The sequence below is a fragment of the Drosophila biarmipes genome, chromosome 3R (genome assembly GCF_025231255.1).
Source record: "Drosophila biarmipes strain raj3 chromosome 3R, RU_DBia_V1.1, whole genome shotgun sequence".
NCBI classification, from domain to species: Eukaryota; Metazoa; Arthropoda; class Insecta; order Diptera; family Drosophilidae; genus Drosophila; species Drosophila biarmipes.
This window is the reverse complement of record NC_066616.1, coordinates 14,556,817-14,581,016: the sequence shown is the minus strand read 5'-3', so window position 1 is coordinate 14,581,016 and position 24,200 is coordinate 14,556,817. Positions and strand designations below refer to the sequence as shown.

Here is a 24,200-nt window from a genome sequence, read left to right as displayed (position 1 = left end):
CCTTACGATCGAAATCGCGGGCAGGCACATTGTATAACCGATTCAATTTTGGCGGCAAGTTAAGAACCTTGAAGTCTTTAACCGTATGGTATATTTTTTATGGGTGTTTTAACCCTAACTAGTTTAAATATATCAACCTTTTCCCATAAATAAGTTAATTTAAATTCATATTTACAATTATGAAGTACTGTTTTTATCCGTTATTGTTATTGTTATTATAAACTTAACAAGTATTAGGTTAACTGAAAAAAATATATAATTACTCCAACTTGACATTGGTTAAATATGTTCCCCTGTATCACAAGCCTAACTTATATTACAATACGTTATTTTTGGGGTCTAACTTTTCCCGACTTTAGTTAGTTGTTTTGCTCGGCGTCCTCGAAGTCCCCATCCGTTGATGAGTTTTCTAAAACCTCGACGCCCGAGTTACCTGCCTGGTCCGGAGCGTCTTCTTCGTCATGATCTTGGCCTTCGATCGCTGCCACATTCTGATGGACTTAATGTACCGATGATAATAGTTCTTAAATAATATAATTCGTCTAAGTTACTTGCGTTATAGCTGCGAAAGCCGTGTCCATTGGTCCTTTCAAAGGTCACATATCCACTGCGGACATGGGTACTCCAAATACCATAGGTTCTGCCACGACCTCGCATATAGATGCTTCCTCGACCGCGCACGTAGATATTTCCGTGTCCGCGTGGTCGACTTACATTAATCCGGTATACTCCCTGTTCAGTCTGAATGCTAACAGAAATTAGAGGATTGTCTGTAAGGATTACTAAGCACTTACACGAATTTCCAAAGAGTTTTCCGGATAAGTGTTCTCCTGCGACTTAAATTCAATAGTCGAAAAGCTTCACAAATGAAGTGTCTTAGTACTTACACAACCGAAACCCAATCTATTGCCCATTTCAAAGAATACCCAAAAGACGGATTATGAATTCTACGGGGCTTTTAATTATCGGAAGTGTCTATAAAGACGATCATATCGATTTTAGAGTGGCCAAATGGTTCAAACATCGATTGTGGGTCAAGATAACATCAGTGATTCCAAACTCAAAGTGGAACTTTCCATATAAATCAATAAGTTTTCTAAAAATTTGCCATAAAAAATTATTAAGTGTAATATTTCTAAATACATTACCCGTAACTCCAGTTCATGGTTATCCAAATTAATAATTTCCATTATAAATTTGATGGTTATATGTTAAAGAACTTCACTTTATTCTACACAACACTACTAGAACTTTGAACAGAATTTAACCTTGAACCTTAACTGAATAGAAGGACACCTCACTTGGTGTCCGTGGCATGTGGAACCGGAGGCACCCACCCGTGGAAGACGGCCTCCAGCTCGGCGGCGACCTTCAGGCAGAGCTTGTCCTGATATTGGGCGGCCACCACCTGCAACCCAATGGGCATTCCCCTTTGGTTAACGCCCATGGGCACATGGGTGGCGGGCAGGCCAAGGACGTTGAAGAGCAGCAAGTTGTCAATCCCCGTCACATTCAACAGTGAGGTGTGGAAGCAGAGGGCGCTGGTGTGGAAGGTGGGCAGGATGAGGACTCCTCGGGTGCCAAGTAGTTGCTGTAAAGGATTTCAGATTGTCAAAAATATTTAAATTAAGTGACTAACCTAGTCACCCACATTCAAATGGCTCTTGATCTTCTGGACATCTTCCCGATACTCCTCCATGTTTCCAGAGGCCATCAGGCCATTGAAACGCTTCATCACCTCCAGGACCATCGCCTCTTTGGTGAAGATCGAGTGACCTATGATGCTATTGAAGAGCTCCACCATCAGCAAACGCATCGAGGGATCCCGATCTGCTCGCTGGGTCACAATACTGGGCAGACCCTTCAAGTCCACCAGCGAAACCAGGGCAATCTCCAGGGAGTTGCTGAGGAACTTAAGATCCAACTGATGGGAAGAATCAGAGTAGTTTTGGAATTACTAAATGTTCTTATTTTATGATAACGTTAACCTTACCTTCTTGGTCTGAGCTCCACCGGCTTCCAAGCACTTAACAGCCTTTGTAACGGCCAGCTTAATATCAAAGTCAACCGCTGGATGGGTAAGAGAGTTAAATCCCGAGTAGCCATAGGCGTAGTATACCTAAGATACACATTTATAAAATATTATTTTTATAATTTTAGTAATATCCACCTTCATGTCTTTCAGGGCCACTGGCTCTGACATTTTCAGCTTGTGCTTGTTATCGCCCGCCATGATTTCCAATAACAGAGGCAAATCCCTGGCGAATCTTGTGATGGGTCCGATCTGCAGCATCTTCGGAAACTTCTTGTCCGTCAGCGAGTAGGGGAAGTGCCCCTTGACCGAGGTAAGTCCACCAGTGGGCTTGTGACCGAAAACACCGCAGAACAAGGCTGGCAGGCGAATGGAACCGCTGATATCGGAGCCCACTCCAAAAGTGGTGGCTCCACACCCATTCAAAGATCCCTCGCCCCCCGACGATCCCGCGGAAGTGCGTTTCAGATCGTAGGGGTTCAGAGTACGCCCGTGGATATTGTTGCTCGTCTCGAAGCTCATGCAAAACTCGGGATTGGCAGAGACCAAAAGGGGTATGCCACCAGCAGCTCTTACTAGCTCCACCACATCGCCGTCCTGGGGAGCTTTTAGATTCTTGCGAGCCAGACTGCCCACGGCAAAGGATAGTCCTGCAAAACAGGTGGGTAATCAATGAAGACATGTTGATAAAAATTATATATTTTTTAATTCTACAGAGCTCACCCTTGAGACCGCAGGATTCCTTGACCGTGAAGGGAATGCCCAGTATGGGATACTTGGTGTACAGGGCCACCCGATCGAACTCTGAGCTCGCCTTCGCAATAAACTGGTCCGCCAGTCGGGCATCCTGCAGGGCGGCCTCGAAGCGATCCTCAACGACGGCATTCAGAGAGGGATTGACCTCCTGGACTCGTGCTATATAGGCGCTAACCAACTCCACGGAGGTGATCTGGAACCGAACCCCAAAACGTTTATGACTTGCAAATGCGACACTGGAATGACTAAATTGGACTTGGAGACTTACCTCACCGCGTCGCAATTGGGTGACTAGTTCAATCACGGACTTCTTCAGCAGGGGATTACTAATGCCCGGGTATTTGGGCCTTTGACGTGGCAGCACTAGATCCAATATCTTGTTCACCAGCATGCCAAAGGCATTCAGCACAAAGGCCAGCAATCGTAGGATGATCTCCATTTCGAGCAGGCGGCGGGTCACCAAGAGGTGCTGTATTCAAATGGCCGGACTTCGATCGGAACTCAGCGGAAGTGGGTTAGCTACAGCTATGAGGTGGAAGTGGAACTGGAAGCGGGAGCTGGCACTGCGCCTGGAACACCACCGAGCTCTTCGACTGCGGATCGTGGACTACGCGTGGCGATCGACACTCGCAAGTATTTTCCCTTGTTTTAAATTTGAATTTAATTTCAAAGTTAGCTGCGTCAGCCATTCTCCAGCACTAAAACACCAGAGGTGTTCTGATTTTCGAAAATTCCTAAAAAAATACTTTTCCGAACACATATTTAAGACTGGTAAAAGTTTAACAGTTTAAAAATAAAACGAAAAATATAGGAATACAGGAACCTTAAGTTCAAGTTTCGGTATTTATGGTTCCCGAAATAGAACCGTAAAGATTATAATTATCCCCAATTATAACTCATATACCCTTTGTCATGAAAACGCCATTATTCATTCATGTATTTATTTAGTAATAATTTTAGTTATTGTTACACTTATCACTTACGTGCTAAAAGGAAACGTTCAACAAAGGCGAAAACTTGTTTAGCACTTTACTAACTCGAAAACGAATCGAATCGGTTAACGAAACGGTTAACAAATAACAAAGTACTTCAACCGAGGACAGAGAGTATCAGAATGAGAGTGAACTCAGCTAGGCAACTTGGCAAAGGCGCTAAGGAGACGTCTATATATCCGATATAAGTATAGTTGCTGGCTTGCGCAAAATTGACATCTATGTAGCTATATGTATGTATCTCTGTATGCTCTACACTCATGAATATTCACACAAAACTGTCGAACTTGTCTGGCCTATATCCATAGACAATTATGTGGGTATGTTTGCTGGGTTTCGGTACGTTAAAATCGTATATCTGCTGCAGGATTTAAGTCGAAGTGCTTAGCCCCACGGCGGCAACCCTTCGTCGAAACAGTTGAACACAGTTTATGTTTTTGCAATACGCTAATTTCTCTTACCTATCAAAATAACTGCCAAAGTAAAAAAGTCTAAGATGTTCTAAAGCAAAATTAGGTACGTTTTGAGAGTTTTGCGACGAAGTGTCACCGGCCCAAGGGTTTCAAGATCAAGATCTCCCTCAGAGGGTGTTTCTTGGGGTTCCTATTGGCTATCCCACTCATATGTCTGCTCTTGGTTGATATATTCTGGGGAGCAACAAAAGACGCTCTGATCTATTTGGGGATATGTTTGAGTGTTACGGTTCGTGGGGCTTCTAGTCTCGGTTAGTGTGTACATGCTTAGGCTTACTTTATATGGTATATTATTAGCTATCATATCATATACTTTGCATGGTTATCATAGATTGGTTATTAACATTAAAATATTTATTGTCTAAAACATTTCTCCCCACTTAGTGCCGCTCCCTAGACCTAGATGTATCCCAAACCATATAGCCTGTTTTTCCCCCCCAAGCGATTCTAACTACTGCACACACCTTTGGCTACTTACAGATAACTCTTCCTCAGCCACCGATTAAATTTTGAATTTAATAAGTGTTCGCTTCTAATACTTTGCTGGCGCCCGAGATCCCAGAGATATTCCATTTAGCGGAGCACTTTGTCGGTTTATATAGTATAGAAAACTTATGGGCCTAAGGAGGTTTCGGGGTTGGGTGTGGGGAGGGGAACCAGGCTCTCGGGGCTCACAAGGGCCTGGTCCCCTGCGCAAGTGCAGTGCCAAATGGAAATCAGCCGGGGACACAGCTCAGTCGCCAACTAAACAACTAAATCGATCCTAGATCCCAACACCAACTTAGGTCATGTGCAGATCCCCCTTGAGGATGCGCGTGAAGGTCTTCTTGAACTGCTGGTTGGCCAGGGCGTAGCAGAAGGGATTCATGGGGCTGTTGGCGTAGCACAGGAAGTATGAGAACATGTAGAGGTGCTCATTGATGCAGGGCGGATGCCGGCAGAAGCCCTCGACCAGGGCCAGCACATGGTAGGGTGTCCAGCAGGCGACGAAGCAGCCCAAGATGAACGAGATCGTGCGGAACGCTTTGCGAGCACGATTCTCCGACTTGGACTTCTGCCGGCCGCCGACTCCCAGGATCAGGGGAAGGGCCTTCTTGCTCTTGAAGTGCTTGCCTATCGAGTGGATGAAGGCCCTCTTGCTGGAGTTGCGGCTGGCGGCCAAGCCCTTCTCCTCCCTGGCAGCATTCTCCTCCTGCGGCTCCGTTTTGCTGGCTCCACAGCCTCCTCCTCCTCCTCCGCCACCCGTACTGCTGGTGGTGCCCGAGGTGGAGGCCATCTTGTTGGTATTACTATCCGAGGTTTCCCGCTCCTCGATCCGCTCTAGCATCGGTGGCGGCGGTGGCGGTGGAGTAGCTGCCGCCGACTGGGGCGTTGAAGTCTTTACCTTGGGGGAGAGGGGCATCGGTATCGGTGGCATCGGGGAGTAGAGTATGGCATCCTTGCTGCTCGTCTCCATGGGACTGGAGGCCCGCCGATGGGGACAGTCGGCCGCTAGCTTGCCGGGCACATCCAGCAGGCAGATGGCCTCGATGCAGCTCTCCCGCCTCACCTTGGCAAAGTCCTCGATGCCTGTGTACGAGACGAGAAGACGTTTTTCAATGGCCACTGCCTCCTCGGAACTCTGACTTTGACTCTGATTCTGGTTGTGATTCGGATTCAGGTTGAGGCTCAGGCTCAGGCTTTGGCTTTGGCTTTTGGGACTCTGGTTTTGGCTGGGGGATTGACTGCGGTTCGGTTTTGGAGGATTTCGACGTGCGGGCGGTGGTGGAGGCAGGACTGGTGGTGATGGCTTTCCCTGGACACTGTCATTCAGGGAGGTCGTCGTGGCCAGCATGGCGGAGCTCTCGTCCATGTACCGCAGCTCCGAGTTGGTCATCAGGTTGTAGGTCAAAGCTAGATCGCTATTACCCGAGCTATTGCCAAAGGGACGATCCGAGTAGTCCTCGGACAGCGGGGTGGGGCACTGAAACGCGTCGGGAGGAGGCAGAATGGTCTGCACCAGACCCTGGTGCACTTCCTCACTGGGCACCTCGATGGGGGCCAGGTCCACGGGGGAGAGGGGGTCACCGCTGGCGTTGAGCAATGGAGGGGGCGCGGACAGGTCGACCAAACGATCATGCTCGGCTATCTGGGACAGGGTGGAGCAGGAGGTGCGTTTGGGCCTGTCCAGCGGTGGGTTCGGCTGGTGGCTCTGGTATTGGTGGTGGAGCGGAGGATTCTGCTGGTTCTGGTGGTGCAGGGAGCGCACCTCTTCCTTGCTCTGCGCCCGCTGCAACGGACTCTGGTTGTGGTGGTGCTGTTGGTGGTGGTGGTACTGGTGCATGGCCTCGATGGACTTGGAGTTGGTGGTGCTCTTCTGCAAGTTACCTTTGCCCCGCGTGGCCAGCAGGGCTGCCTGTGCCCCAAAGACCAGGCCAATGGAGGACCGTTTCCTCATATTGTTCAGCTTCTGCTGGGTGATCAGCTGCTGGGCCTGGTTGACGGAGGATTCCTCATCCGAATCGAAGGCCGGACTGCTGGACCGTTCGCTCTTCTCCGCTTCCACCGCCGCCTCTCGTTTCTTGGCCTCCTCCTGGATCTTGGCCGCCGAAGCTCTCCTCTGTTCCGGCGTCATCTTCTCCACCTCCTCGGTGGCCGCGGCCAGGGGATTCGCCTGGCCCGAACCACTCAACCGCTTGATCACAGTGGTGCAGGCACTATCCAAATCGGTCTGATCCCCCGCCAGTTCCACTTTCGTCTTCAGGATCTTCTCCTCTATGACTCCGATACCAGCTGCATGTCCTGCCATTCCGGACATGGCACCTGCACTCAGGGCCACCATGGATTGCATTTTCCGCTGCTTGGCCTCGCTGCGTTTTTGCATATCATAGGCTGTCTTGTAGATCCCGGCATATAGAACGAAGAGCACGATCAGCGTGGTCCAGTAGTAGCCAATGATCAGGGCCGTGTTGAAGATGGGATCCTTCAGGAACTGAACGGCACACTGACCGGGAAGAAGGTCCCTCTTCCCGGTGAAATGCTCCCAACCAAAGATCGAGATGAAGAAGAGCAGGGCGGGTATGATCCAAGTGATGGTCACCATATAGATCACCCGCGTTCGCGTTCTCCAACTCCGGTACTTGGCAGCAATCTTCACCGAGCAGTAGCGATCAATGGTGATCAACAGCACCGTGTACTGGGACACCAGACAGACCGTATAGTCCACGGAGAGCCAGAGATCGCAGAGCATGGGACCCAGGTCCCAGTAGCCCTTCAGAACATATATCGTATAGAAGGGCATAGAAACAGTTCCTGAAGTGGTAAACAGAGAAGTTGGCATATAAAAACCACTATCGATTTTAAATCACTTTTATAAGGGCCTAAATGTATGCAGTGAATAGAGGATAGCTACGTTTATGAATGAATTCACTTAATATTTTGTTGCATACTTTTAGACACCTAAAATGTCTGCTCCTACTTGAGGTATTTCATAAATGTCTAGTAAGATCTCACCTATCAGCATATCCGTGGCTGCCAGCGAGGCGATGAAGTAGTTGCTCGGCTGCCGGATATTCCTGTCCACGATAAAGGCCAGGAGCACCAGGATGTTACCGCCCACCGTCAGAATGATGCAGATGGCCAGGCAAATGGCGATCAGTATCGTCTGCCACAGCTCAAATGGTGGCAGCACGGGTCCCAGGATCTCCGAGTCGGAATTGGATCCCGACATGGTCGAACCGCCATCCAAGGACTGATTTCTCACGCCCAGCAAAAGGTTCGTGTTGTTGACATCGAAGTTCCGGTACCATTGCAGCTGGTCATTTACCGACCAGGAACTGAAGTCACTGCTCTCGCCGTAGATCTTGGCCGCCTCCAAAAGGCGCTTGCACTCCGTGTGGGTCAGGGCCCTTTTAAAGATGACGCTGCACAGCTTATCGCGCTCCTTTCTGAGGCTCCTAAAGGTGGAAGATATATAATAAAACCTTTTAATAAGACTGAAAATAAATATGAATATTTTGCTAACAATAGAGTTATATTCAAAGAAGACCTTGTGACAAAGTTTCCCGTATTATGCAGGTATTACAACTTTCAAAAGGCCTCTTTGTTCTATTAAGCCACTGTTCTGTTACTTACCAGTCGGTGATCCACTTGTTCTTGATGGTATAGATGGAGTCGCTGGAGTTGCCATTGAGGCCAGTCAGCTCCTCCTCGCCCCCGCCCGCCGACTTGTTTAGCGACCGCATCTCTACCGCTCCGCCCTCTGCCCGCTCGTCCCGCTCCCCGTTCCTCCCCGATCCCTGGTCTCCCCGACCTCTGTGGTCTTTATAGTAATTTCAAGTTGTTCCTCCTTAATGTGCTGCCGTCGACGGTTGTCCCGGAATGCTTACATTGCCTCCACGGAATGCCAGGACTTGTCTCCGGTCAGGTGCAGCATCTGCAAGAGGCAACAGAAGGGGCTCTTAGTCGAGGTCGGCACTTGGGGAAAATATTAAATTGTATTTAAGTACTGAAGCTTAATAAGTTTTTTAATAAAGGTTTATGAGGCATAAGGTATTTGAATATATAAATATATATGTTTTTTTTTAAATAATTACCTATTCTTAGAACATATTCAAATATTATATGGATTTACAAATTGAATTTTTATACTTCTTAAGATAAAACTATAAGCCAGCTATGCTGCATGAATCCGATTATAAGATTGACGTTTCAGAATTATTTAAACTGTTATTAAATTTAATGATATTATGCTCCTTTTTACTTGGTATTTTCTTTCGGTGTGGTCTTCGTGGACTTCTTGGCTTCCGCCAAGTTTAAACTAATTTTGCAACCGTTAACTGGCAACCGGCGACTGGCGACTGGCGATGCAATTTGCTTGTGGCAGTTGCTTCCTGCCGCTGCTCCTGTCCTTCCTTTGTCCTGTTCCACTCTGTTATGTTGCCTCATTATGTTACGGCATGATTTGCTTATGGCTCTGCCACTTGAGCTCCGAGCGGCCTTCGCTCGCCGTCGCCCATCCTGTTTTCCATCTCCTGGCTCTTGTTGAATTCACTGATTTTGTTGACCTTTTAAACCGGGTACTGAGGGTATTCTACTTTGACTGACATTTGGTGAAGTGAAACTTAAAACTCTATTGGCCAGAAAAGCTATTTTGGGATTAACCTTCTGGTTTTAAATATATACCTTTAGAAACAATAATTACATCCTTAAGAAAAGGGAGTTAAACTGCAGAAATACATAGTATTTTCAAAAATGAACAAATAAGTAAATAAATAAAGCTTAACATAATTTTCAACTGATGGAATTTATTATCAACGGTCAACTTATTTATTTCCCTAAATGGAATGCTAGAAAAATTTGAAGGATTACTTCTAATTTACAAATGTTTTTGAAAAAATGGTTTAAAGGGATTTTGATGATAGAGGGAATTCTGTGCCAACGACCAACATTATTGGAATAAAAATGGAAACTTATAAAAGTCCAATCCCATTTAATTTATTTATGAGAAACCTCATTTGGTTAGCTATTTTCCATGTTAATATTCTAATAGAAAACTAATAAAAGAGTTGTAAATTTATTTAAACTTGCTAGGCGTATGTCAGAGTCGACCCTCGGCGCCTCTGGCTTGTCTTGATGTTATTTAAAACTAAATGCTCGTATTCACAGGCAGGCAAAGTTTCTTCCGCTGAGGTCACTCGGAGGCCAGAGGCTGCTCAACTTCTTGACTGTTGCATTTGGCCCAAGGAATCCACCAAAGTTGTCCTCGTTGTTTGTTATTTTTAGAGTGCCCGGACTGCGATGGCAAGGAGGCAGGAAGCTAGGTGGAGGCATAAAGCGGCAGGGCGAAATTGAGTTTTCAACTTTTCAAATATAATTCCAAACAAATCGATAGGACAAACTTGTGGAGCGGCCTCTTTGGCAGGCAAATTCCACAAGGGACAATCGAGTTATCCGCTGTTGCATCCTTGCAAGTGTTGCATTCAAGGATGCAGCAACGTGCTTCCTTGCCGCTCGGCACGTCCGCTGGCACTTTGATTGAGTGGAAATTGAATTAGTTGAGACAATTTGTTTTCATTTAATTCCCAAAACATTGCCACAGCTAAGATATCCGGCTAACCGAGTTAGTCGTAAGAAAGGCTACCTCCTTAATCCGTCAACACATGCGACAATCCCCGCTTGACGGCTGTCGGACTGTGTCGCCCCCGCTCTTTGTCATCGGAAACCCGAAGCGGAACCTTCAACCAAGCCCCAAGCTCCTAACCAGACCCAAATCAAGGAGCAGTTCCAATTTCTATGCTAATTGAGGGCTAGCCCGTGGACGAGTGTGCGGGTTAAGCGCTTTGATTGCCTCAAATTCTCACCAGAAAGTGGTTAAATCTGTGAAATGGGCTGGGTCTCCACAGAGGTTACAAAGAGGCTTGACAATTAGCAGGCAGCTGATTGTGGGGATTACAGGGCCCTAAAATGTTCTAGGTAAGTTTTAGTTCTTGAGAATACGCGAGGTATCCTTAAAATGTATACTTATTTACCACATTCTATTTATATCTACAACTTGTTACTCGTAACAGCTCATTACAAATATTATTGACAACCTCATTGCGTTGGAGACAAAGTGCTTTATTGACTTGTATGGGATAAGTGTTCTGTTATGTCCCCGTTGGGTAAGCAAGCTCTAGCTGCACTCCCCGACCTCCGTGGGTTCCCCTAACTATGTCGTAATAACCTTTTACCAACTCCCAGTGGCCCAGAAGCATTCTCGCCACACAACACGTGAAGCAATAATCCCGCTTAAGGACCTTAAGCCTTTGTCTAGTTGACCACCGAGTTGAACGGCGCTTTTCCTGCTCCTGCTCCTGCTCCTTTCCTGGCCCTTTTCCATGGCAGTCCCGGAGTTCCAAGTTGACCGCACAACAAAAACAGCAGGCAGCAGAAAGCTGTAAGATCAAAGCGCTGATCTGGCGGGGTGCAGAGGCGGAGGAGGTGGTGACTCCGTTACAGTTTCCGGCTGCCATGGAAACTTTAAGTTGACTGCACTGGGGGAAAATGTTTTTCACTCTAAAATCGTTTGCTTAGATTTAACTTAAAGTCTTAAGAACATTCATTTAAAAAAACGAAGATAGTCCTAAATTACACTAAATTCGATAAGAATAATTATAATTCTTTAATATTTCAAAGTTGTTTTAATGCTCTTTCAAGAACATTGTAATTTCTAAAGTCAAATAATAACCATTGATAAAAGTAGCGCAAATATATTGTCTATACTTAGAAAAAAATCTCTGCTTATAAATCATAAGTTGTTATTTCGGGATCATTAACTTTTCGAGCGCACAATAAGGCAGGATTTGTAAAATATATTTTAAATAACCATTAACAAAAGTAGCCCAATTCGCTACAGAGAATAGTATAAAATCTCCAAACAATCTAATACAAATGTTTGCTTATAATTCCCAAGTTGTTATTTCGGGATCATAGCTTTGGGAACATACAAAGGCAGGATTTTTCTTTAAAAACCGTTTTTCTCCACATTCTGACTTCACGTTTCTTTTCTTTTTTTGAATTTCTGTATTTTCCTTTCCAAACTTAAATACAACCCACCACTTTCGAATGAATTTTGCACAGTCCATTTTTCAACAGAGTGTCGTGGGGCTTCTGTTGCATTCTGGCCTTTCATATCTCGCCTCTCCCTGCAGCGGACACAGCTCGGGCTTAAGTCGGAATCGAGGTTACCACACGAATGACACACGGCCCGAGGAGCGGGGGTGGCCTATAGGAAGTAGTGGGTTTTCAGCGGGGACTACAGCCGAGCCGTTGGCTTTGTTTGCACAACTCAAAGTTGTTGGCATTCTTGGCGTGCGCTCAGAAAATGAAATATGTAAGCAATGTGTTTGCCTGAATGGCTGGCAGGACCCAAAGGGTCCGGGGAAAAGGCGAGGGCGGGCCAACGCAGCAGCACCTTAAATCAGCAATTATGTCGCGCAACTTTTGCCGTGTGCCAGGTGCAAAAGGGAGAGCAATAAAAAAGGGATTGCGATCCGAGTCGCTGGATACCCCCTTGTTAGATAAGATTTCGCTGCCTCTTGTTGCCATAATAACCCGCTTTTGCCTTTGCCTTTGCCGTTTTCCTGCCTTCTTGCCTTTTAATAAACTTATTAAATGTGTAAGCCAGCCGTTGTCCTTGCCGCCGTTTGCTCATCCCTTTGCCACTTTTATTTGGCAAATAATGAAAACTAATTTAATCAAGCCAACAAAAGGGCTGCGAAATTCATCAGGAAAGATAATGGAAGTCCCCAGATTTGATTGGCACTTGAACCGGTGCTCGTTTCTCCTCTTTTTTCGCCTTTTTTTTGATCCTGTTTGCCAGGCATGTGGGTCGCCAATCAGGATTTGGCGTGGTCTTGCGTTAATTGCCTGCACAATGGCCCCATGCAATGTCGGTTAGCGGCTTCCAATCATGCGCTAATATCGGCATCCCCGAAAGCTTTGAAGGCTGCATCCATTATCGCCGGGCAAGCGAAAGGTACGAGGATGCTGCTGGTTTGGCATTCTGGAGCGTCAAAAACTGTCAACGGCCATGGCGTTCTTTTGTGGACCCAAAACCCCTGGCCGCAGATTATGATTTTGACAGCATTCTCTTGCCGGAATGATGGAAAAAAGTAGGCGGTTTGGGGTAAATCGCAAAAAGGGGGGGCCTTACGGCCAGGGAATAACCGGGCTGTGTGCCGCATAATCAACTTGTGCAAGTGCGCCCGGCAAGTTTTAATTACAAAACGTTCAGGCTCTTTACTCTACTTTCACAGCCACTTCCATTGCCAGCTCTTTTCCCGCTGCTGTTTAATTCATCTCGGTCCTAGAGTCTAGATTAACATTCTTCGTTTTTTTCCCTGCGCCCGCCTTTTGTTGACTCCCTGGGAACTACTTGGCACGCGCATTTTAATCAAAGTAAAATTTTAAATAAATATTAGAGACGCACAACGTGATGAATAATTTCGGGCTGCCACCCTGTCAATTGTCTGCCTCGCATGGGCAATTTCAATTTCAGCTACGTCAGCCCGCGGATTGTGGGCTGCACTGTGACGAAAACATGGGCACATTAACCAAAAAAGTTGGCTTCCAGTTCGGAAAAGATGTAAGTAAAAAAATGTTTTTTAAGTTTTAAAAGTAAGTTTTAAATTCTAAGTTTAACACTCTCAAGACAGTCAATATCAATTTGAAATTTTAATTTTTTAAGATACTTTTGAGCTAGAAAAAAAATTGTTATCCCCATTTTGTTTATACTTTCTCGACGTGTGTTTGTAAGGATCTGAGATGGTGGTGGCTGGATGGGTGGGTGTGCGGTTGTGCGGCACCGTGTCGAGTCGGTGGCTGCATCAGACTTGTCCTTGACACGTTTGCTGCATGCCAAATGAAGGTTGGCTCGCTTCCTTGCCGCGAGTGGCGAAAAAAACGCTTTCTGAGACAGCCCAAGACCGCAAATCGTTTTCGGAGACTGTTGCGCGTTTACTCTGCTCGCTCGCACTCCCACACAGTGACACACTTTCACATCCCCATGTACACTCCACTCACACACCCATACAAGTAGAGGCATGCACATGCAAATTTAACGAGCGCCAATGGCAAAAATTGCGCCCCAGGCCACTTAGCGTTGTCTTTTGTGGCATGGAACACACACACAAGCTGTGGCATATATTCATATGTACATGTCGACATCCTCGTTTATTGCTATGCAATCTGTTGTTGCTTTTATATCCGGCAGCCAGATAGCGCAGGCATAAAAAAACCCCCCGGGCCCCATAACAAAATGGTAAGCGACACTTGCTACGAGCATGCTGAAGTGCTCGAATGACGCTGTCGGCAGGCGAGAAGGTGCCACAGCGTAAAATCTGCGGCTTAGAGCAGAAGGATTTTCAAGATTCATGCCACTGATCGATTAAGCAGCGTAAACAAAAGTGATTGCTCGTTTAGCTGCTTGGAGTGAGAAGCGCAGAGAAGGGCTTAAATCAAGGCAACGGTAATGTGAAGCCTAATGAGTTTTCTAATCTTCAATACATCCATCCTTAGTACATTTTCTAAATTCAACATAAAAATCCAATTATCTCTCGAAATCATTTTGCTTTTCAGAAGATAAACCCTTCAGACGATTTCTCTTCCACCACAAAGCACTGAACATTCCCACACAGCGCCCTTCTCAATTTGCGCTTCCTTCCATTCCACCAACCCTGCGCTCCTGTCATTGCAATATGTTTTTATGATTATGACAATGATAATACCGTAATCGCTGTTGCCGCCTTCTGGCTTAATGCAACAACTGCAAAATGCGTTTGGGCGACACTTGCAGCAAATTGCCCCACGCACACACAAGAACTATGAGCACAAACGATTCAAGCTGAAAATTGCTTGGCACAGTTTGTCGCATTTCTCGTCCTTGTGCCTGCTCCTGCCCCATGCCCCATGCCCCATGTTCCTGCTCTGTCGGTACTGCCAGTTCTGCCGGTCCTGCCTGCTATGCCGCCTGCCCGCCTTGTCATTTAGAGCTCATTTCAGGCGAAAAACGAAACGGAATGTAAACAAAAGGCAGTGGCAACTGTGGCAGCAGGGCGGCAAAAGGACGCAGCTACTTCCGTGTCGCAGCAACCATAAAATGACAGAGCAACTGCCTTCTTCTACACTCGACAAAGATGTGGCACGATGTTAGGGCGGTTTCCAGGTCACATAGATATTTTAGAACCTGAAGATTATAAATTTAATTTAACTTTTTTAATTTGTACTGAATCTTAAAATATTAAATATTAAACATTATACTTGTTAATTTGACATAGTCATTATGAAACTTAAAAATTATTAAATTGTGATTTAATTTGTTCTTAAAAAGTTATTATAAAAGTTGTAAGGACCTTCCTAAATATAATTTTTACCTATGAGAAGTCGAGGTTTTAAATAAAATAAACTGAAAAAGAAAGCTTAAACAATGTGTCGTCTAAAGTCAATACATTATTATCGAAGAAAATTGTATTAAAGATTTTAAGAAAGATATGTTTAATACATCTTGCTTCCACAATTCTAAAAAAATATTCTAATCAGATTTTAAAGGAAAATAGAAAAATATATTGGATAAGTTCCCAAAATGGAAGAACAATTTCTGAGACTGCATTTCATAAATGAAGGTATTGATTTGCCCTTCGATTAATTTTTTCGAGTGCACACCCTCTTGCGAGTGCCCCGCTCTTTCTCTTTTTCATTCCCCTAATGAGCTTGATGCGTTTTTGATGATGCTGTTGGCTCCCGCCGCCATCCTGCGCTGCCTGTCGCACTAATTGAATGTTTTACCTCTTGGCCAACGCTGCGTATGCGCAATGTGCAGCCCAGTTTGAAATTTGACTTTTATGAGGCGCTTTCGGAATACACAATTACCGTGTCGAATTTATTAATGCCATTTATCATGCTGCCCAGAATGCAGGGCGTAGAGGTAACCTCTTTGTCCCGAACCCAGTCTTCATGGCTTGTCAGCGGCTTTAATTATGCTGAGGCTGCCGATGTCCTGCTGGGATCCTGCCGACCTGGCCGAGACGTGCTCATATTTTATGCCTTTATAAGCAGTATTCGTGTCGGTGGCCCCCATCCACTTGGACTCGGACTTGAAGGGTGTGTTGTGCGTGTGTCTGTGGTGGGACAATTAAAATCTAGAGCTTTCAAATTAAGTGAGGCAGCCCTTTTCAACATAAGGGGAGGTAAAGGTGTCCGCAGGCAACCTTTTAATCATGCAGACAAATAATTTGTTTAATTTATTTTAAACTAGGTGACAAAAACAGTGTTAATTCAGAATTGACTTATTTTTAATTGCTTTAATCTAGTAGTAAACGTTTAAAGGCTGTGAGGAGGTTATTTTGCTTTTCTTACTTTATTTAAATTATATTTTTTATGCATAGCTTACTATTCAACTCCACATTTAATTACACAGACATTAATAGTGGGCTCAACATTGCCCTAAGCCTTGGGTTTATACTTCTTTTGTGGCTGGGTGGAATTAACACTGGGTCTTTGCTAATCGATAAACACTCAATTAACAGGTCTTAAAGGCTTACCCGCGGCACAACATTTTGCGTGTAGCTGCCACTCCTCCGCCAGCTAAGCCCCCGAATTTTCCGATGAACCACTCGCCCCCGCTTTTCCGGCCGCAAGAGGACACTTTCCAGTGGCGAACAGCTGAGGCGTAAAGTGATTCAGTGAGCTTAATTGTGCTGACATTTTCATGGGGCAGCGATCGATCAATCGATGCGAATGTGTTTGCACGGCACGCAACTGCAGCTTTAGTTGGTTTAAGCCACACCCACTCCATTTGCCATCGAGTAAGCCTAATTTATGCCGTTGCATGGGCCGGGAATTGAATATGACAACTTTATAGAGTTTAGTTTATTATAATCGCATAAAATATTGTGACGTGCCGGGGCGGTTGAAACGAGCATGGGGATTTTGCCGAGCCCTCAACTCCCGGAGGTTCCCGATTGGCTGCCTGGTTGCTCCATTGTTGTGCGGCTCATGCATCTTTCATGGGGTCATGTTAATGTGCTGCTGGTCCTGCTCCTGGCCTGCCTGGCTATGATTTCACCGCCCATCCTTTCCCTCCCAAAGGCAGCGGGCTCCACGCCAAAGTTTATGCAACAGATTTATGAATGCCCAGCTACGTGGCTGAATTAGGCAGCTGTGGGCTTTCCCAGGCCAAGGAACACTGGTTCCTTGCCTGGCGAAAGTTCGCGAGATAATAAGATACACTCAGGGAAGCTAAAAACTGAGGAAACCAACTGATTAAAATGGCATATTAAATTGTGCTGTATTTTTAATTGAAACAGTCCCTGAAATATAATCACTTTACAGTCACTTTTAAAAGTTCCAAAAGGTATGCTGTGGAAAAGACACATTAAAGCCTATTCAAACTATATTGTTGCATAGTTTTGGGAACTTTTAAAGGAGACTTAAAAATCCTAGTGATTTCATTTTGAAGAGTGTATAAGGAATTAGCATTTCCTGGCTTATGAATATAAAAATCCTTGAGCACTTGCCAACTTGGTTTCTGGACGCTTGAAAGTTTTCTTTTAATTGTCAACTTTATTAGCCAACTAACCGTTGTCTTTCCACCTCCTTCGCCAGGGACCTTAGGTCATCTTGGCCTGGAAAGTTGTGCCTTTTGTTAATTAAGTGCAACCCAATCTGCTGCAGACATAACTCATTCATTTGGCTGAATCGTTTGCAGCAGCTGTTGCCTCCTCCTCGGTTGGTTGTTAATTGCCGCACTGTGTAGTCTTGACAAATGTGTTGCCACCGCCTCCTCCCACCCCGGAATTTTCGCCGCTTTTCCACTTTTCCAATCCCTGCAGATCGTGGCCAACCTCTGCATTGTGTTAATAATTGCTCGATTGTTTGGTTTGACACGGCCAATATTTGTTTATCGGCTGGTAATTGGCAATGCAATTGGTTTAATTACAATTGTAATGCTTTCAACTGAATTATTTACAATTAACAGCTGTCGAGTGGCCGTAATTGCCCCCCCGGCTTAATGCAAATCCTCTAAAAGATTTCCCCTGGCAAATAGCAAATGCCAAATCCGTTTATAAATATTTAATGCGCAATTTATAGCCAGAGGATATTTGGCCACCAATCCCCCTTTTTCCCTTGCAATCCTCCTGTGTAAGTTGTTTTTCATGTTTCTGCTGCGTTCTACATTGCTGTAATTTTTTGCCGCGCTTTCCAGTTCCTCGGTTTTTTGTTTGACTTTTCAATTTCAGCCACGCCAAGCTATCTGCGATTTCACTGCAAAATTTTTATTCCGGCTCTCGCTGTAATTCCGATACGGCTGCCAACGGCTATGGGAAAACCCTTTCACGTAGTGGAATGCCGAGCGTTAATGGATTTTTCCGGTATTGATATGTTTATGGAATTTATATTATTTTTAATTGAATTTCAGTTTTCCTTTTTCTTCGGAAAATTCCCCCTAAGTATTCATTTGATGGCCGAATAATTTCCATTTGTTTATGTTGAAAACGATCAAATATGCATTCGTGTCCGCGCATTCTTACGACTTTGCATTGCATATTGCAATATTTTTCCGGCACACAAATGCATAACTTAAGCAAAGAAAAGCAAGCAAAAGCATTCGGAAATAGTGGAAATGGGTTTTAATTAAAAACATCTTTTGGCCGCCAACAGCTGTCAAAACAGGCGAAACAGTCTGCCCCAGAACGAACAATGAATGCCCTAGCCAAGAATGCCTCCCAGAGAAATGCGACAAAAGATACGAGTATACACATTAAATACCTTAAAGACCAGCGGCCATAAATTGTTTTCCAGCTTCCCAGCACTTGTTTGTGTTTGGCCAAAACGCTGTCAACGCATTACGTAATTATGGATGTATCAAATTATGAAAAATGTGATCGGCGTTCGCCGAGTTACGTGTTGTGGCAGTATTTTATGGCTGTCGCGGCACAGCCGTCCTTCGCCGCAGCGAATTATGTGACAAAAACGCTTCAGTAAACAGCAGACGTACAAATAGATGGGGAAAATGCCACAGAGAGACAACAGAAACGCGGACCCCGACATGACAACCAAGAGGAACTTGAGCCAGACGGGGGAGGCGAGGGATGCACTGGGGGGAATTAGTAGGTTTTGCAAAGAATTAGGTATCACGATCATGATATATGACTTCCCAGAAATCCCTTACAATTTACAACATCTCAGTTAGGGTGCTCTAGTAAAACTTCTCTTCCGGTTAAAATATATGTTTATATGTAATAAAATGTTTAGAATATTCTCGAATAAAAATATTCAAAAATCCATTAACCCGAATTGAAATAATTAATAGTATTTCATTGAAAGTGCTATTTTTTCTCCATTATAGGAATATTTAGACACTTTAAGACTAAGACAAATAATAATGGTTCCTCATTTCTGAGATAAGCTTTAAACCCCTTTTTGGCTCAGTGTACTTGGCTAACTGGGTAACTGGAGAGTCTTTCCCAGGGCCGACACGTGAGTCCCAGTCCCCTGTTTTCCGTCGCAGTGCATCGTTAAAGATTTATTTAGAATTTCCAGCGGGCACCATAAACCGCAGCGTGTAATTATCCATATATGTAGTGGCTACACCCCTCTCTTTCCATCAGCCAACTGGCTGTCTCTGTCTCCGTGCTCTGTCAGCATAGCATACTTTTATGGTAATAATTTTAGTTGTGGCATTAAATCAGCGGAAACGGAAATGTAAAAACGTGTTGCCAGGAAGTCATATTTCAGCTTAGACAAACGAGATACACGAATGGCCAGAAAGATAGAATGAGAGAGAGGGGTATAGAGATAGAGAGGGGTATAGAGACAGAGACAGAGAGGGGTGATGAAGCGTGAGATAGAGCCGCATGCAACACTGTTGTCAGTTGTTGTTTGTGCTGCTGTTGCTGCGGAGGAGACTACATCGCATTAATTTGGTTTTACAACATGGCCACACATAAAAATGAGAAATGGCTGACACACATGCCGCACCAGTGGCCCGGAGCGAGCGAGATGGCCTGCGGGCTGGGTGAGCGAGAGGCAGACAACAATTGCCATCAACAACATAGTCGAAATTAGCGCAAAATGAATTATAAATGCTGCCTTAATAAAAAGCTAAGGCACAAAGCGCGGCCAGCAAACATCAAGTGCTTAACGAGCGAAAGAGACAGCCTCAGTGGAGTGAGAGAGAGGGTCCGAGGAAGTGGCAGAATGAAGAGGCAGCCGCAACTCTCCGCAGATGTAAACAGTAAAAATGTTGAATGTTCTTCCGCCGCTTTATGGGCAGCATCAAAAACAGATGCTGAACAAGTCGAGTGCAAGGGAAAAAGAAAAGCGGAAGGGATCTGGAATGGGGGTAGGGGTAAGGGAGAGAAAAGCCCGAAAAGCCCTATCCACTGAAAGTGCAGTAAATAAAGGAGCAAAGTTTTTAATAACCAGCCTTTCTTCTCGGGCTTAGAGTGCTTAAGTTAGGACTTCAAACTTGGTTAACGAAATAAAAAATTACTAGCCAGTAAATGACCACGATCAATTAGCTGTCCAAAGCAGTGCCTCTAGGTTTCAGTTTTATACCAAAAAAGCTCAAAGAAAAATATAGGCAAAAAACCAAGGCCTTTATTTTTTACCCAAAAAAAACGGTATTATGGGCGTAAAAATTAAATTAGTGGTCCAATGGAATGTCATACCTTGTTGAGCTCGTAATCAAATTTCCAACAACTTGTCATTCACACCTAAAAATGTTTATTTTTGACCAATTTTAGCAAAAAAAAGGCGATGCTACCCCTTGCAAAAAAGTAAAAATTTGAAAAAATTTTAAGATTACAGAATCAGCAAGAAAATGAATGCGATCAATTATCTATCTTGTTTTCAGTTCAAAAAAGTGCGTGTTTTGGTATCGGACAATTTTTAACCCAGTTACACCAAAAAAGGTCAAAGAAAAATGTGAGTATTTCGGCAAAAAATTAAGGTCTTCATTTTTCACCCATAAATTCTCAGTATTTTGGACGAAACAAGAAAAGTACTGGTCCAAAAATGGAATGCCATACCTTCCTGAACTCGTAATAAAATTTTCAACAACTTGTCATTCACATGTTTATTTCTGACCAATTTTTTCAAAAAAAGACGATGCTACCCCTTGCAAAAAAAAGGGGAAATTTGCAAAAAAAATTTTGGTTTTTAAAATCAGCCTGAAAATGATTGCGATAATTAATGCAGTTTGATAGCTGTCCAAAACAGTGCGCCTTTCAGGTTTCGGACCACTTTTGACCATGTTGCACCAAAAAAGTAAACGAAAAATATAAGTTTTTCGCCAAAAATATTGGTTTTGGATTATATTTTTCTTAATATATAAGATGTTTCTATATCTCTTTTCCATAATGTTACCTTGTACCTTGTGAAGAAGCACAGTATTTGTGCCTACATCACCCATCAAGAACAGTTGGTTGAAACAGATTGCTTTCGTTTATGGTTCCTCACCAGTTTATGGTAACCTAGTTGATGGTAGCCCCGGTATCGCACCTCTGCTACAAATACCCCAATAAACATTTTCAATTTAAGTTGTATCTAGACAAGGGCTTTTCGCAGTTTAGTCGCTGGTTTATGAGCAGCTCAATGGCTAATCCCGAGCAGAGTCGTCAGCTGCTGCTGCTGGCGCGAAAGTTAAACCTCGATGAAATCTTAAAGGCAGATGTCGTTCCCCCCGAGGATTCTTTTTCCTGAGGCCGGAGGTAGTGGGTGGCTCTGCTGCTGCTGGCAATTATCACATCGTGTCGCAGTGGCGTCCATAATAACACCCAGTCCGAAGATGAAGTCAAACGCAGCAAATACATCCAATCAGACGAACGGCGGACGGGATGCGACCCTCAACGCCCATTTTAATGTGCGCACGACTTGTCCTGGGGGCCAAAACGCATGTACTATATACGTATATATTTTATCGGGGTTCCGGGGGAGGTGTTCGAAGTGATATTGGGTCTGTGTGCTGGTCTGGTCTGGTAACTCCATGAATTTCCTTGTGTTTTCAGTGGGGAAACAGCAGTAAATTGACATAAAAACCAAATTGTCCATAAAAATGTATTTCCCTTTAGCCCAGCCAGGGAGCTCCCCCAGCAGTTGCTCGGCTTTTCCCCCGGCTTTCCCGACTTTCCCGCCTTTCCTTCGCCCCGATGCTTATCGATAAAGTTCAATGGCAGCTGCAGGGGCAACTTGCTCAGTTGGCCGGCGGAATTAGTTTCCTGCGGGGAATCCCCGGTACGGTTCCGTCAACAATTTAATCAGTTCATCGCCTCCCGGCCGCAGCAAATCCTGCTCACCAAAGGGCTTTCTGTCTTGCGTTTATTTCAACACCCTTTGGGGCCTCTAGTTTATTTATTTTTTCGCTTTCTGTTGGGCCCGGCTTAGGCAACACTCCTATTGACACAAAATAAGTTGGCCTTAGTTTTTGGTTTTATTGGCCGCATTCTGCCGGCAGGAAATTAAAAGCCATCTGGCAATGTTTTCATTTCCTCTTGCCGCCAAAGTCACTTCATCATCGCCTCCAGAATCGATATTATGCTAATGCCCGCCTAATTATTGCCCATTATCGAAATGAACAGAACACATTTCCCATCGCCATCAACATTCTATATAGTCGTAATCTGCCGGCTGGCTTATTTGATGAGCTGCAAAATAAACCGGCTGAAGTTCGACTTATGGGAATGGGATTATTATTTGTAAATGGGCTTGGCGAGACTTTGGCAGGCTAAGTTTTGTCTAATTAACAAATTTGATTAATTGGATGGGATTGGTTAGTGGAGTAGAGCGTCTTTAAATTGTCGTATTAAATTCCCAAAGTAGTGGCAACACAAAAATCCCATTCTAATATCTCTGGAAAAATTTGATGAATCTTTCTCGGTTATTAAAATCGGCATTCTTTCCGTCATTCTCCTCATTGTTTTTCAAAAAGCCTTGAATAGCTGGAAAATGATTGATACTTTTCGCAGACCCTAATTATTAGCTGGACCGGAGGAAAACCAAAAGGCAAATCATTTCAATACAGCTGGGTTCCACAAGATTTTGCCCCCCTTTTTCGCCAGCCCCTACACCGACGTGTGGGGACTTTGAATGGATTTTTAATAACATTGTCAGGGTGACACAGAAATGGCGTCAACATGTGCGCAGCTACCGACCCTGACTGTGATTATCACTCGACCTCCGGTCCCCGCAGTCCCCTTGGTCCACGTTCCCGTTGGTGGGACCCCAGGGGTCAGGGGTCAGGCCAGCACACACGCTCACGAAAGTGTTGGACACTTTTTTGTTTGCTCGGGCTGTGTTTTTGTTGCAGGTTCCAGTGCCCAGCCAGTTCCACTGTTGGCTTAACGCCTGCTGTTGCTGCTCTTTTTGGGCCCGGTCAACATGCTCATATTGGATATGTTTTTGGTGGCCCGGCCACTCCAACGCCTCATCATCATCGGATCCATCCTTTTTTGATGAGCCGGACAACACAAGCCAACTAATTTCAGCCTGACATTTGCCAAGCCGTGATGATGATAATGACGATGATTACCATGATGATGGTAATGGCGATGGCTTATGCCGAATGCCGAATGCCGCACATTTCATAAGTTTCGATGGCGGTTAATTTACATGGCCAGTTGGAGGATTTATTGCCCTGCGAACTAGGCCGGCTGTGGGCAGGCAGATATTTATTACGGCCGGTCTGTGCGCATGAAATGAGTTAATATCGCTTGACTTCTTGCTGGCCATTCTGGCTCTTAAAGCCCCGGACAAAGGAGACCACTGAGTGTGTGCACAGCAAGGCAGTTGGTGCCAGGATGTGCCACAACCTGAGCTGTGAGATACAACGAAAAGGATACAGGCAAGCTACAGATGGTGTCGAAATAATAGCAGTAGATTTGGGTTTTTTGAGGGATCATAAAATATTTCAGATTATCCCTTATGGGATTCTTACGGAAAATGGTATATGTTCTGGTTGGTTTATTACCAAAGCTATTTTCTATAATGTGAGACTATTTCAATGGTTTTTTTCTCCATTTCTGTTATCAAAGAAATCGTAAGAAATACAAATCATTTTTTAAGGCGCCTAAATCGATGCTACGAAATTATGTTTAGAATTATGTTGGCTTAACAAAAACAGCATACTTATTCTAATGGTCTAATGGCCCCCATTACTTCATGTAAATATTTTAAAATCTCCTGAGGTTTCAAATCCTGTCTAGGATGCCTAAAACTATACTACAAAATATACGATACTTCGACTTTTCCTTTTTAAAGCATACTTCTCGGCGAAGAGTCTTGATTTTCTGTGGTGCTTTCAAAATCTCATACTCCCTCTATTATTTTTACCTCATCTGTGCCGGCGAGAGAGCTGTTACAGCAGACAAACAAAAGCTGCCGAAAACAAATAATCCGTTTTGTGTGCTCGGCGCTCTGTTTTCCTGTTTT

At 44.6% G+C, this 24,200-nt stretch overlaps 3 protein-coding genes and 1 long non-coding RNA gene across 7 annotated transcripts in view; 1 reads left to right on the top strand and 3 right to left on the bottom strand.

Moving 5' to 3' along the window:
• Positions 1–185: 185 nt before the first annotated feature.
• LOC108031314 (uncharacterized) lies at positions 186–992 on the bottom strand. Of its 3 annotated transcripts, none has more exons than XM_017104559.3 (4): positions 888–992; positions 795–836; positions 552–741; positions 186–499 (listed from the first exon to the last, which is right to left on the bottom strand). In XM_017104559.3, the coding sequence occupies exons 1-4, from the start codon at positions 912–914 to the stop codon at positions 360–362; spliced, it is 399 nt and encodes a 132-aa protein (XP_016960048.1). In that variant the 5' UTR covers positions 915–992; the 3' UTR covers positions 186–359. The 3 variants fall into 3 exon arrangements, with proteins under 3 accessions (XP_016960048.1, XP_050744891.1, XP_016960050.1); XM_050888934.1 differs by having other exon boundaries at positions 556–741; positions 888–991; XM_017104561.3 differs by having other exon boundaries at positions 795–830; positions 888–988.
• Positions 993–1,196: 204 nt separating this feature from the next.
• Positions 1,197–3,419, bottom strand: LOC108032192 (fatty-acid amide hydrolase 2-A). The gene is made up of 6 exons (XM_017106048.3): positions 3,057–3,419; positions 2,756–2,981; positions 2,171–2,682; positions 1,994–2,119; positions 1,652–1,924; positions 1,197–1,591 (listed from the first exon to the last, which is right to left on the bottom strand). Exons 1-6 carry the CDS (start codon positions 3,225–3,227, stop codon positions 1,298–1,300), a joined length of 1,602 nt encoding a protein of 533 aa, XP_016961537.1. The 5' UTR covers positions 3,228–3,419; the 3' UTR covers positions 1,197–1,297.
• A 356-nt stretch (positions 3,420–3,775) lies between these two features.
• The window catches only part of LOC108032053 (PHD finger protein rhinoceros), a 30,892-nt gene continuing 10,467 nt past the window's right edge, over positions 3,776–24,200 (bottom strand). The window contains exons 1-4 of one of the 2 annotated variants that reach the window (XM_017105869.2): positions 8,995–9,267; positions 8,367–8,667; positions 7,746–8,188; positions 3,776–7,544 (exon numbers count right to left, since the gene is read on the bottom strand). In XM_017105869.2, coding sequence (XP_016961358.1) covers positions 5,035–7,544; positions 7,746–8,188; positions 8,367–8,476 — 3,063 coding nt within the window. In that variant the 5' untranslated portion in view covers positions 8,477–8,667; positions 8,995–9,267 and the 3' untranslated portion in view covers positions 3,776–5,034. Of the gene's footprint in view, positions 7,545–7,745; positions 8,189–8,366; positions 8,668–8,994; positions 9,268–24,200 lie in introns of those variants that run through there. The other variant, XM_017105868.3, reaches the window with a different exon arrangement.
• The window catches only part of LOC127011535 (uncharacterized), a 28,472-nt gene continuing 17,451 nt past the window's right edge, over positions 13,180–24,200 (top strand). Inside the window, exon 1 of the long non-coding RNA XR_007764557.1 lies at positions 13,180–13,359. This is a non-coding gene — a long non-coding RNA (uncharacterized LOC127011535). The remainder of the gene's footprint in view (positions 13,360–24,200) is intronic.

Bases quoted from the DNA above. Each gene is read 5' to 3' on its own strand.
- LOC108031314 (XM_017104559.3), bottom strand. From the start codon at position 914: ATGGGCAATAGATTGGGTTTCGGTTGT. The intron at 837-887 runs GTAAGTACTAAG...ATTGAATTTAAG, and splicing joins ATAGATTGGGTTTCGGTTGT to TCGCAGGAGAACACTTATCC. The intron at 500-551 runs GTAACTTAGACG...CGGTACATTAAG, and splicing joins CTTTCGCAGCTATAACGCAA to TCCATCAGAATGTGGCAGCG.
- LOC108032192 (XM_017106048.3), bottom strand. From the start codon at position 3,227: ATGGAGATCATCCTACGATTGCTGGCCTTTGTGCTGAATGCCTTTGGC. The intron at 2,683-2,755 runs GTGAGCTCTGTA...CCTGTTTTGCAG, and splicing joins GGAATCCTGCGGTCTCAAGG to GACTATCCTTTGCCGTGGGC. The intron at 1,925-1,993 runs GTAAGGTTAACG...TCTTCCCATCAG, and splicing joins GTGGAGCTCAGACCAAGAAG to TTGGATCTTAAGTTCCTCAG.